The sequence below is a fragment of the Humulus lupulus genome, chromosome 2, assembly GCF_963169125.1.
Source record: "Humulus lupulus chromosome 2, drHumLupu1.1, whole genome shotgun sequence".
Lineage (NCBI taxonomy): Eukaryota > Viridiplantae > Streptophyta > Magnoliopsida > Rosales > Cannabaceae > Humulus > Humulus lupulus.
In genome coordinates, this window is record NC_084794.1 from 111,517,771 (window position 1) to 111,532,251 (window position 14,481).

Sequence of the window (14,481 nt, forward strand, 5' to 3'; positions counted from 1 at the left end):
CTGGTTTATGGTGGAGCTGGAAACGAATATTGTACAGCTGCTATAGAAGGTTTTGTTGACTCATATTTTGCAGGCTGTCTAGAAATTAGAAAATCACTTACAGGTTATACCACATTCTTTTCTCTTTTTCTTTTTCAAAATTTAAAATCATAAATTAACCAATATGGAGTGTTGCTGTACTATTATATTAAAATTTAGTTCCTACCTTGCAAGTTGATAATGAATCATGTGATCAAAGTTTAATTACCAAATAATAGTGTTAAAGTGTATATATGTACCACTGGAGAGAGAGAGAGATTCAAGTTAATTATATAGTGAATTGTAGGCATCATGCTGGGAAATCTGGGTTCAACTTTACACAATTCCCACCACCAATTGATATTTAAATTAAATAAATAGTAGAGCATTAATTACTACTGATAGAGAAATTGAGTAGTAAAAAGTAATATCAATGACATGGTTTCAATTCTAGGTGGCACTAATGGGAAAATGTGGATTGACCAACTAATTACAAAGAGCAATAGGAATGAATATAATCTGTCTTATTAATCTGAACCATACAAAGACAAATATTTACAGGAGAGTTATTGAAAAACTGAAAAGGAAACTAATTTTAATAATTTGCAAAAGACATGCATGATAGTGTGATGATCTTTTAGCAACTACAGAAGTCTTGTGTTGTGATTGGCTCTTGTTATACATGTCATCTGTTTTAACTAGTCCAAACTTGCTTAACCCCGGCTAGCAATTACTTGTTTATCATTTATGATTGACAAGAGCCATACAACATTTAATAGCTAATTACTTAGCATTTTTTTAGATCTAAAATCTTACCTGATTTTTAGCTTAACTTGTATATGTTTTCATTCTTGGATGGTTGATGTTCTTTTATTCTCCATTCAGCATTCTCTTCTTTTAAGTCAAATTATTTTTCAAAAATAAAACTATCTTATTACAACCCCAAATGGTTTTTTTTAACAGACATGCTTTTCTTCTGTAGTGGCACCATTCTAAAACATTGGCCCCCCATCTCACCCTAGCTTGTCACAGTAGTTTTGGTAAGTAAAGAATGACATTTTAATGAAACTTGGCATTCCCAACATTTATACCAGTATATTTCAGAGCCAAAAATCAATCAAAGTATCTTGTCTCAAGAACAGTTCAAAATAGCAATCAAAATATTATCTTTAAACATAAACTGGTAAATGCCCAAATAAAAACTCAAAATAAACTGGTAATATTGATAAAACATAAAACATAAAAAGTCTGAAAGATGAAAAACTCAAAATAAAAACTCGAAAAAACATAAACATAAACTGGTAAAGTTGAAAAAACATAAACATCATTTCATCATTTCAGTGAACTCTAGCCTCTGTCCGGTTTAGTTAAAATGATAAGTTTGAGTTTGAAAGCTAGATTTTTTGGCTGTTTGAGTCAACAGTGTTTGGTTAAGAATAGATCAATTGTTGAGTTGGTTAGGATTTTATGATTTGTCTTGTATTTTAGTCTCTGTTTTGAGTTTGTTGTAAGTTTGGTGGTGTTTCAAATCTGGCAGTTGTAATTTGTTTCTGTGTTTTTAATATACTCCTTTTTTTCGATAAAAAAAAAGTTGAAAAAACTCAAAAACTCAAAATGCCCATGGGTGGATAAGATAAAAGCAAAGCAAACCTTTCAAGAATTTGATGAGTCGTGGATTGGATGCGCTTCAAATACTGCAACAGAACATGTACAGTTATTTTATGCTGACCAAAAGTTTTGAGAACTGAAAGTGGCAGGTTAAGTAATTTTGTACAACCTGTTGGGAGATAACCAGGAATATTAGCATAGGGTGATATCAAGTTAATTCAAGAATGTAAATGGAGAAAAAGTAGCTCTAAAGAAGATTTTGAGACTCGGGCAAATCTTATTTATATATAGAACTTTACAACTGTAGCAATACACAACATAGAAATAGATGGAAGTTGTAACAATATAACTGAATACAACTGAAGCTAACAAAACTAACAAACCAAAAACAGAAAACTAATCATGTAATATTACATTGTCTAACAATATATACATGTATTGTTATCTTATTGGAAAGCTTCCACTTTGCACCCTTGAATTTATAAAATTATGGCCCCAGAAAACCAGTGGTAACGGCTATTCAATAAAAACAAACAAGCATAAGTGGATTCATTACAAAAAACTAGTATACAATCTGATCCCAACTTAATCCACAAAACCCATTTAAGTGAAGAAGAATACACCACAAAGATAAAAAGGAGTGGAACTTTAACATATGAATATGATAGAAATAGAGAATCTTCTCTCACACCCGCAAAACAAATCCAAAAGTAATTCGCTGAAGCTCACCATCAAAACCCAGCCAACTGCTAAGTGGACTCCTAAACACAACTATATGATTAGTACCACTCTCATTTCATTCATTTCATTTATACCAACAATTAAAATTACTCATTTTTTTGCCCCCAAAAATAAATGTTTATGCTCTCTTGTAAACAAAATGATTGGCTGAACCTCAACTCTTTTTTAACTTTACATTGAGTTTTTCATATTAATTTTTCTATTTCAAGTAAATAGGCATGCTGAATCTAATAAATAAAATTTTCTACATAAGCCTTCCTTAGTACATAAAAAGTTAGTCTAATAAATAAAAGCTTGAGCAGATACTACTCAGATATTCTATTCGCTTCTATTTTATCTAATAAAATAAAAGACACAGTTCAATTCACTAATAAATGAATGGATACAAAGAATATCATTTCTATTAACAAGTTATAGACTGGTAGACATGGAGAAACAAAAGTACTTACTACTTCTAAATGGAGGGAAGCTTCTTGGTCTTCTTGTAGTAACATGCAAGTCTGTAAATCCTGCTCTCAACCAAAATCAATCGAAACTTGGAATCCTTGTCCTTCCTGTTCCTCTCTAGATGCTTCCTAATAGAGACTGCCTTCTTAATAAGATGGTACAGATCTTCAGGAATTTCAGGAGCAAGACCTAACAAACAAAACCAATATTATAAAAACAAAGAAATCCAATCAACCAAGACATACAGATAAGACATCGCCCAACCAAAGGCTACATGCCATTATCATTCAATAACCCTATTAAGATACTCATACAAGAAAAACAACCAGCTCAATTACACTATAATCCCAATTACCCAAAATTAAACAAATGAAAAACCATAAAAATTAATTATTCCCTTCGCTCATTCAAATATTTAGCAAATAGTTAACTAGACCTAAAGTTCTTCCAACAAAAAAAAGTAATGAAATGGGTCGACAATGACCGAAGATAAGGCTCAACATTGACTGAAAATAAGGTTCTACTCTTGAGCTCATAAAACAAAACACTAAGAATGATTACCGTGGGCCTTGAGAACACGCAAGATCTTGCTTCCAGTAACACTCTTAACCTGAGCAATACCGTGAGAGTCATGAAGAATCACACCGATCTGAGATGGAGTAAGACCTTTCTTTGCAAACTTGCAAATGTTCTCTTCAACCTAACACCATCATACTGAAAATAAGCTTGTTAATAGAAATTTTCATATCCCAACCTAGAGAAGGTCACGAGAGATTTAGGGAGATACAATGAGATAAGGGAGAGTAGTGAGGGAAATGTCAAAGATTATATTTATATATATATATATATCATCAGAAAACATGGCTCGTGAATGAAGTGATTCTCAAGAAAAATATAGTCAAAATTTCAAATAAAAAATTATAAAGAAGCATACTTTATATTTATCATATATCTTGAGATTTACTTTGGCTCCGTTTTTTTTTTCTTGGTCAAGGCTCGAGTAGGAGGTTGCGTCCGAGAGAGGAGGTGGTGATAAAGGTTGAGTCTTTACCAATTGTTTTCTAGCTATGGTTTGGGAAAATAGAGATGGGTATAGCATGAAGAGAAGGAGAGAAGGAAAATATGATGGAAAATGAGACAGAGAAAGAGATGGAAAAGGGGAGTCTACTGCACATAATAGGGAAAAGAATATAACACATCGAAATTGTCGCTTTTTTTTTTCAGTTGTCGCGTTTTAATTTAACATTTGTTTACTTTACGTCATTTACTTTATATATACTATAATACTTTTTTAATAGTCTTATACTGATGTGTTATTGAAAGGGGGTTTTGTTGTAGTGCTTGCACCTCTGGGGCTACATCTCATGCTCGTTGCGAGGGTGGTCTATCATCTGGTCTTTCATTTTCTCTTCGGACGTATCTACCCAAGTGCCCCCTACGTATGAGTTCCTCAATTTCCATCTTCAGATGAGTGCATTCTGCTGTGGAGTGGCCAATGTCTTTATGATACTGACAGTACTTTCTGGGGTCTCTCTTTGACCGATCCCTCTTCATTGGTGGGGGCTCCTGAAGGGGACCTGATTCTCGTTCGCTACGAAGATATGCTCCCGAGTATGTGTTAGTTTAGTGTAGAAGGTGTGGGATGTTTGCCTAGGATTACCTTCATGTTTGTGCTTCCTCTAGTGGTCTTCTCTTGGGCCTTCGTACACCCTTTTCTTTTTTTGTGTCATTCGAACCTTCAGAGGCTGAGGGCTTGACAAGTGATGCCTTCAGGTTCTCATGGTCGTCTTCAACATGAATGTACTTTTGTGCCCGTTCGTAGAAATCTTCTAAGTTAGTGACCTCCCTTTTGAGCATATTATCCCAAAGCTTACTGCCTAGGCGCACTCCAGCCAGGATTTCCATCTTGAGTTCTCCCCTGGTCAGGCTTCTCACTTTAGCCGCCTCCATGTTGAACCTATGGATGTAGCTCTTCAAGCTTTCTCCTTCACCTTGCTTTAAATTAGCGAGGTTAGTTCCCGGTAGGGTATAATCGTGTACAACATGATGTTGTTGGAGAAACTCATCGGAAAATTGTTGCCTTGACCTAATGGTCCCCGACCTTAGCCTCTTGAACCACTTGTATGCAGGTCCCTTCAACGTGACCGCGAAACAATGACACATTGTACTGCTCTTGATCCTTCTCAGCTTCATTGAATCGTTAAAGGTGTCCAAGTGGTACTTGGGGCTTGAGGTGCCCTCATATGGGGTCATATGAGGTTTTTTAAAGTTACCAGGGAGCTGTTCCAACTAGATTTCTCGTGTGAAGGGTGACTCGTAGTCAAACTCTTCATCAATAATATGCCCCCAGAAGCCGTGATGATCTTGCTCCGAAGGCTCCTCATCTCAGTGTCTAGCTCTTGTCGCCTCCTATTTGTAACGCCCTACTACCTTAGAGCCGTTACTAAGTGAGTTTAAAACGAAAAATGTGCAACTAACTTGCTCTACGAGGTTTTTAAAACCAAAAGTGTGACTAAACAAAAGTTAAGGCTGTAATCTTTGAAAATGCTTTGTTTCATTGAAAACTTCAAGTATCAAACATCTGGGATCCCAACATAAGGTTTACAAAATATTTACAACTCAAAAAAGAGATTTACAATTGATTATCTATCAAAATCACAGGTTAATACAGCCATTTTTCAAAATGCCCCCAACCAAAGCAGTCGGGCAGGCCAAACATGTACGCGCCGCTCCCACGCTCTCCATACTCATGGCTGGTTGGATTTCTCTTTGCCTTTACCTGCAACACAGAGCACCCGTGAGCCGAAGCCCAGCAAGAAAACTCATACGGTATTTAACATATGCATATTATATAATCAACATATCAGATGATCTACAGATAAACAAGTAGTCCATCAGATAAACAAACACGGCCATGCCGTCCTAGAAGCATTACCAAAGCCTGGGGTCTCGGTCCTCACAATAAGGATATCCCATGTATCCATTGGGGTCCCACCCTGACTATAAGCACTCCATGTGCTAGGTTTTACTTCCGGCCCCGCTTCCGTTCTCAGCCTTCGCCGTTCTCGGCCTTCGTCGTTCTCGGCCTTAGCCGCTCTCGGCTCCTTTGCCGTTCATTTTGCTATAATCACATATAGTACAACTCGAAATAATCATTCAAACATATAATAATTCAATTAAGGTTACACCTTAGCATGTAATACAATCTAGGGTCGTGCCCTGCAATAACACTATGGGCCCCTGCCCTGTCCTACGGGTGCTACAGTTTTCTTACCTGTATCCCGAGCCTCACAGTGCACCAAAGTCACGAGCACGGTCCTCTAACTTGAGCTTCGAAAAAAACCTAGTCACAACACATATAAAACATTCTTTAATACTAACCAACCCAAAACCACTTTTCGGGACCAATCCCGTACTCTCGAGACCTCCAAATTCCTAAAATAATGCATTGGAAACATCCCCCGAGCCCCCGGAACAAATGCCCAAAAATGCAAAATTTCCCATCCTGAAAATAGCCTAGCGCCACGGTGCTACCTGTGAGGGCCATGGCGCCCAGAGAAGTCAGAAAGTTCCCCCCCCTGACTCAGCCTCGTGCTGCGGCGCTGAAGAACAGGGCTGTGGCGCCCCTATGCGAAACCAGAATTCTGGGTTTTTCTCCTGCAATTTCCTGATCCAAAACACCTCTAAACCAATCCAAACACACACCTAGACCCCAACACCAATTTGAAACCTCAAATGAACCATCTAACAACCTATAAACACTAGTATCAAGATCATACACACAATCGTACCCAAAATCCACACCTTTGATTTCAAACTTCAGAAATATAAACCCATAGATCAAAACTTAAACCATGCTTCAAATTTCTTAAACCAAAACAGAAACAAACCTTAAAGTTGCATAGAATCCTTACCTCAAGTGGAGAATCCAACCTTAAGCTTCTTTGATACTCCTCCTAAATTCCCACTTCAACTCCTTCTACTCTTCTTCTTCTTCTTGCCCTAGATTTCCTTCTAGCCTTTCTTCTCTCAATTTTTAGAAAAAAACCATAATATGACTAAGTGCTAAAACCGTATACCCCTTTTTCCCAGCTGAAAGTTATCTAAACCCCTGTCAAATGACCATTTTACCCTTCCTAGTAATCCTTTCCTAACTAAACCTTCAAGGGCACTCTTGTCCTTTCACCCATATTACAATTCTACCAATTTCCATCTAAACTTGTTACTCTCAGCAGTAACTAATAGTTACTCAGGTTACTCAATCACCAATAACCATAACCACTAATTCTCAACTCAACTTACAAGATTCCCAAAGTACCCCTAGGCTCCTCCCGAGCCGGGTATAAAATCCCGTTGTGACTTTTAGACTAATTTGCTCCCTAGGACCGTCTCGACGCATGCATCACATAAACATCACCACACTCACGTGGTACAAATCACATAATACAATTATCACATTTATGCCCTCAACAGGCTAAAATTACCAATTTACCCCTAACATACAAACGGGGCCCACATGCATAAATATACCACCTAAACATGCATTCTAATCACATATTCATTCAAATTCATATATAATTATGTTAATTCACTTATTGCCCTCCAGGCACGCTAATCAAGGTCCTAAACCTTATTAGCAATTGGGGTGTTACATTATTCAAGGAGTCCCTCAGCTCGGTAGGGTTGGCCTTTCTCTTCTCTCTACCCTTTGGAGGGGCCATAGGAGGTGTCCTCCTTAATTCTGACCTCCTTCCATTGAGCTTTTATCTTAGGTCAGGTGGCACCTCCTTGGAGGTGACTTTGGCTTCGTTCTTACGACCAGCGTTGTCCCTCCGCCTTTACTCCTGGGGGTATTTCGTCAGCCTAGGTTCCTCATGGTGCTTTTTCTGGGGGGGTGTTGCTGGTGGAAAGTTGGGTTCTACCATTGTCTATGGGGACAGTGGTTTCCCCTCTTTCACGCTCTTTCTCCTTATGCTCTGGAAGGGGTACGCTCGACTTTCCTTGTAGAAGGCCATTTAAAACTTCATCCATGTTCTCTAGTGTGGTTTCTAGCCTTCGATTCTTTTTGTGTAACTCACGAATCTCGTCTTCATAGAAGCGAGTCCTTGAGTTGGAACTCACTGAGTGCACTCAGGAATTCTTGCCTAGCCTGTGTGTTGAGGGACCCGGATCGAGGTGGCCAGAGCGTGGTGCCACCGAGGGCTGAGGATGTGGGTGCACTGGTGGCCCTGAATGATTTCTGCCAAGTTGGATAGCCGGGGATGATACTTCCTTCTCCTTCCTCGGGGGGGATGTTCCTCCAGCATATCTCCATGCTTGGGCGGAGGAGGGTTTTTCCTGGAGGCCCTCAATTGTCCTCCGTCCAGGTGAACCTCAACATCTTGTAGTTGACGTAAGCGTTTTGAACGCCTTGGCATTTGTCCTTGCTGAAAGTGATGAAAGAACGTTGGCTTGATACTTGTTCTTCCTACAGACGGTGCCAGACTGTTGACAGCAGAAACTCATCAATGATATATGGATGATGTTGACGCAGTTTTTCGCCAATAGTGTAATAAGAAATAATAACGCAGATTAGTGCTTAATGGTAAACCGTAATGAAAAATAAACAAAATTCACTCAAGAACACAGAACTATTACGTAGTTCAATGGTTAAATCCACCTAGTCCACGAGTCAATATTATTGTTGTTTTTCTCTCTATTGTCGTAGCATTTTGGTATTACAGAATAATGGCCCCCTTTCCTGTCCAATATTCCTAGTATTTGTAGGGGAATTTAATGGACAAGTTTGGGTAGCTGCGTGAGTCAATCACGTATTTACATAATGTCTACAATTAATACAAATAATTCCCATTTATATTGGGATATGATTTGATAACAAGATAACAGGTTCTAGTTATCTCGAATAATAAATATGTCAGTCTGGTCATAAATAAACATATACTAGAATTACCATAATTACCACAAGCTGGATATCTCCTCCAAGCTCGTGCTTCGACAGCTATTTAATATTCCGAGCTCGCACTTCACAGCCATCGTATCCTTAGTTCAGGATAAACTCAGGCCGCCTAACACCACGTATGATTAATATGAACCTCGAGTTGTCCACATGGATAATAAGAAGAAATTTTTTCCCTTAGCCATTTCTCTGTGTATTTATCTGCCAGCTGTACCCGAGCTGAGTGAATGAACTCGTGCTAAAATCAGGGTACAGCATTTTCCCCCCAAGTCCCTGCTCGTGTATGATGTCGTCACTTTCTGACCTACACAGTAGGGGCTTTTAGACTTGTGTTACATAAAACCACACCTGCCCACTACTCGAGTACTGGACACGTGGTTTATTGCGATTGGCGTCTGTTCGGGTTTCGAGGACTGCAATAATTTTCTTGTCAACTTTTTCCCGCCATTTGGTCTATTTAATCTTGTCCCTTACATTTTGAAGTAACCCAATTGGATGACCCAGATTAATTTCCATGATTTACGTACAAATAGGATGGAAAAATTTCAAACCTCACCACCTTTGTATTTAAAAATTTCCTTTTTCTGAACTTCCAAGCTTCCCTTCTTTCCCAAAATCCCAAACTGTTCATCGTGCCCAGACATTCAAAAGCTTTCTAAGAGCTTCCCTTTTCCGAGTCTACTCCCTCTAACTAGCGAACGTATTTTCCTGTAAGTATCTCATCCCTTGGTTCGAAAAAAATTTCCTTTTCTTTTTTTTTTTCAATGGAGTTTTTGTTCTTAACTATGTTCATCCACAACACACATTGTAGTTACTATTAGGATATTTCTAATTGTTCATAGGGAATAGGTTTTGATTTAGGTTCAATGGGCGAGTCCAAATATGTTTTAGAAATAAGACCCATAAAAGTGGGGAAATTTCTAGGTAAATCTAGGTAACCCTAATGGTGAATTGATTTAAAGAATACCCATTCAGGGTAAAGAAACTGAAGGGTTTTTAGGTTTAAAACCAGATAGCTTAGGTTTTACGTTTTCCTGGGTGGTTTTGCACTAAACCGCTTCCCAAGGAAAGTACTGGTCTGACATTTCTGACACACAAATCCTAAAAATCAGGGGATAGTTAGGAAACCGAGGAGCGTAGCTTAGGATATCACGTGGCATCACACGATGGGTCTGAGGCTAATTTTAGCTCGTTTAACCAAAATAACCTATTTCATCCTTCGTAATCTCTCGTTATAGTTATAGATCATCTTAGGTCACCTTTTAACTAGGTCGCTTTGTCATCAGGTGATTTGATGGCTCCTCCGAAGAAGAACGTTCTGAAGAAAAATGCCTCCAACTCATCCTCTCAACACAAGAACAAGGGGAAGCAGGTCGCCTCCGATTCTCCCATCTCGTACTTTGGTCTGGCGGTGGAGAAGGAGCTTGTTATCGACCCCAAGCTTATTTTGAGGTTGAACGTATAGTCTCAAAAATCATGACTCAAGGGAAGGTCAACAAAATCCTGTTGAGTCACAACATAGAAGTAGGATCCGGCATTCTTCTCGCCCGACCTGCATTTGAGGGGAACGAAGATGTGCTCCTTTCCAGGATGATTACGCGGCCTGGAGAGACGAGCATATGAAGGCCGATGCCTTCCTTCCTTTGGACCAATACTTCGCGGACTTCTTGAACTACATGAAACTGGCTCCATTCCAGCTCCCCCCAAAATCCTACAAGCTTATGGCGAGGTTGAAGTATCTATTCTTGAAACACGAGTGGGAGGTCCCCACCCTGGTAGACATACTATACTTCTTCTGCCTCAAGGCTAGCCCTGAGTAGAGAGGGTGAGGTGACAGATTTTATTACCACACATGGTTTCCCAGCTCCGCCCCCGTCATTGAGCTTTCCAATCATCCAAACGACTATAAAGATCTATTCTTTATGTCGAATGGCTTCAAGAACTGGGAACACTGGTACTTCAACCGTCCTCATAAGTCTTCCGTCCTTGTAAATCCAACTCGTGAATTTTGTTCCTTCAAAATATTTCATTTTTTTTACATGTCTTAATTGAATTTGTTTCTCATGCAGCCATATTTGCAAGGACAGAAAAGTCTGTGACCCTCGACGATCAGTATGAGAAGTTGTCCAGACTTCCCCCAATGAAAAGGACTATCGCCAGGTCATGAATGACATCATGATGCTGGCCTGTAAATTGATTGGCGAGGGTCAAACACTAGCGTTGAGGACCCGGGCTCCTCTTCTGGTGATCCACGAGCTCCCCTCCTCTCAAGAGGCCTTGCCAGCCACTGAGGACGAGGAGGAGGAATTGGACAAGGTGCCTCTCGTGCAAAAAATGCGGGCCCCCCAAAGCAGACTAGAGACCTGATCTTGACCGAGCTGCTTCTGGGGCAGCAGCTGGCCCTTCTGGCCAAGGTAACCCATACATTTTTAGGGAATTAGATAGGGTTGTTGCCGATTTTAGGTTAATTCATTATAACCCGAATCATCTCGTTAGACGACATCCTTCCAACCCAAATCTAAATGTAACCCTCCTCCAGTGCATAGACCTAGTGGTACGCTACGACAATAGCTACCCTAGGGGCACAATAGTAGTTGATAACACCTTACACTTTAGATCCGCCATTTTTTAGGAATATGGGACATACCGTAGGACCTGGCCTTCTTTGCTCCAGGGTGCATTTGCCCATGGGTTTAGACAATACGTAGACGAATCCAGCCCCGAGGAAGGACCTGAACCCCCTAGGATCCAAGAAATATTAACTTTAGACTCCCCTTCTCCTTCATTAAATCGAGGGTCGGAGGTCATGCCTATCCCGGTCAAATCACCCGAGCTGGTGATAATAGTCTCCTCCCCCAGCCCGAAGGGTAGGATCTTTGTTTTCTCTTTCTTTATAAATGTTTGATAACTTTTTGGTGAACTAACTCCCTTTGTTCTTTATAGGTGAAGAGATGCAACAACCAGGAGCTCCCAACCTACGGGCTGCCTTTCAAGCCAAGAAAACTGGCAAGGGTCTCGTTGTGAAGAAGCTCTAGATGACAAAGAAGGCCACCCCTTCAATGGGGAATGCCTCAAAATCCCCTGCCAAGGGTATGGACACGGGCTTAGCTTGGGAACCAGCTCCGATGAATTTTGTCACTATTGGGCAGGTTCCCCCTCCCCCACCTTGATTCATGCCCCCTCAAGTAATACAAACTGAGGCCCCCACCATTAGAATACTCATTGATCCTCAGGACCTGGAAAAGATCCCTGAAGCCTTTTGGGGTATCATCTATGAGACCGCGACTCATATGGTGGGTCATGCTTACAAAGCCAGTGCGAGGGACCTGATGACCATTGAGGAGCACAGCCCCAAAAACGTCCTTGAGTCTACCATGGGGATGAATCTCACCGTGAGTTCTTTTCCTATACTTGGCGGTGAAATTGTTTTTTTTTTTTACTGTGCTCACCTTATATTTTTTACTTGTTCTGTTATTTTGTAGTCTATCTTGACCCATTACCGCAGCATAGCTCATGCTAGGGCCAGAAATGAAGAGCTCCGGGCTGAGCTAGATGTTGCCAAGGAAAGTGATCAAGTGCCAAAGCTGCCCTGACAAATGCTCAGAAGAATGAGCAGGCTGCCCAGGCTGCTCTCACTTATTCCCCTGAAAGCGAGCAGACCACGCTATCTGCCTCCCAAGCTCAAACCGCCGAGGCAAATCATCTCGTTGAAGGTCTTCAAGTAAAGATTGGCGAGCTCAAGACAAAATTACTCGAGGCTGAAGCTAAAGCCAAGGAGGAAAAGGTGGTGTCTTCATCAGCCATGGAGGAGATGTTGTACCATTGTTGGGCCTTCAACCAGGATGGGAACTTCTCTTTTATGGAACCCAGGTTGTGGGAATCGTACCTTGCTAAATTCAAGGCTCAGCTCTCGCAAGAACCGTCAGAGACCGGTGAGGCATCTAGGGTGGCGCAGGGAGGCGAGGAGGTCACTTCTGTGGGGCGAGCTGATGGAGCCCTATGATCTCTTTTTTAGTTTTCTTTGTAATTGTCTATCAGTTTTTTAATATTAAACAATTGCCTTCGAGCTTAATTCGAGGTTTTTTTTCTCCACGACCTGATAATATATTCGTTTGTCTTATATCAATATATATATATATATCTAAATTTTGATCCATTCATCTTTCCTTTATTAACGTCTCATGCTTATGAATCTTTAGACTCCTATACATTCGAGATTTTAGGAATCGACTTTTAGATCAAGATAGATTTTATCGAACTTGGTTATGTCCAAGTTTTGTTTGCTTATCTGTACCATACCTGTTTAAGAATCAAGCTTCGAATCTGGTAATATCCAGGGTTTTTAATAATTTAAACTTAGTTCGTGCTAGGTTTATTGATAACTCGATCTTTAAAAGCCCTTTAATCAATTTTCCCAAACTTCTAAGTTTCGGACCTGGTTACGTCCATGGTTTTAAATGATTTAAACTTAGTTCGTACTAGGTTTATTGAAAACTCGAGCTTCTAAAAAGCCGTTAAATAATCAATTTTTCCAAGCTTCTAAGTTTTTTAATCTTATCGAGCAGGCTTAATTTTTCCAACCTCAGGTTATGTGCCCCCCAAGCAACCAGAATGTATAAACTTTCTTGGTTCCTTCTACAAATATGAGAACACGAGCTAATACAATACTAAGAAATAGTTATTTAGCAATCCATTTATTATTTAATCAGAATGACCTTTTAAATAAGTCGTACATGGATGGTGGTACTATTGATAATATTTTTTCAAATGTAGAGCATTCCAAGTCCGTGGGACTACTTCCCCATTCAGCCAAGCTATCATGAAAGTTCCCTCACGCAAAACCTCAATGACCTGGTATGGTCCCTCCCAGTTCAGGCCTAATGCACCATCCTTGGAGTCCTTATTTTCCAAAAAGACCCTTCGAAGAACTAGGTCGCCTAACCTCGGTCTACAACTCTTCACTTTTGAATTGAAATAGTGAGTGATCTTTTGTTGATAATGGACGAGCTGTAGTTGCGATTCCTCTCATTTTTCTTCGATCAGATCGAGGGATGCGTTAAGTAATCCATTATTCTATTCTTGATCAAACGTCCTTTGCCTGTGAGTAGTTACCATTGCTTCGATTGGAAGCATGGCCTCGCTTCCGAAAGTTAGGGAAAAAGGAGTATGCCCCGTGGAGGTCCTGTGAGAAGTTTGGTAGGTCCAAAGTACTTGTAGGAGCTGTTCGGGCCATAGCCCTTTGGCTTCGTCTAACCTCTTCTTCAGGCTTGCCTTAAGGGTTTTGTTTACAGCCTCGACCTGCCCATTGGCCTGCGGATATGCTACTGACGAGAAGCTCTTAGTGATACCATATTTTTCACAAAATTCAGTGAAGAGATCGCTGTCGAATTGTGTCCCGTTGTCTGACACGATCTTTTTAGGAAGCCCAAACTGACATATAATACTCTTCACCATCAATTCTAGGACTCTTTTTGAAGTGATGGTTGCCAGAGGCTCGGCTTCTACCCACTTCATGAAATAGTCAATCGCCACCACCGCGTAATGAGCTCCCCCTTTCCCATAGGTAAAGAGCCTATTAGGTGAATTCTCCATACTACAAATGTCCATGGGGATGAAATCATCGTTATCTCGACCGTAGTAGCTCAGGAAATCATAGCAAAATGCTGACATTTGTTGCACTTCTGAACATATGAGATTGAGTCTTTCGTGGG

General features: G+C 40.2%; 1 protein-coding gene across 1 annotated transcript; it reads right to left on the reverse strand.

Moving 5' to 3' along the window:
- Positions 1-2,772: 2,772 nt before the first annotated feature.
- On the reverse strand, positions 2,773-4,480 carry LOC133814617 (small ribosomal subunit protein uS15-like). The gene is made up of 3 exons (XM_062247555.1): positions 4,475-4,480; positions 3,376-3,514; positions 2,773-3,003 (listed from the first exon to the last, which is right to left on the reverse strand). The coding sequence occupies exons 1-3, from the start codon at positions 4,478-4,480 to the stop codon at positions 2,822-2,824; spliced, it is 327 nt and encodes a 108-aa protein (XP_062103539.1). The 3' UTR covers positions 2,773-2,821.
- Between the last annotated feature and the right edge of the window lie 10,001 nt (positions 4,481-14,481).

Coding starts and splice junctions, on each gene's coding strand:
- LOC133814617 (XM_062247555.1), bottom strand. Junction 3,004..3,375: donor GCGTGTTCTCAAGGCCCACG/GTAATCATTCTT, acceptor TTTGTTTGTTAG/GTCTTGCTCCTGAAATTCCT.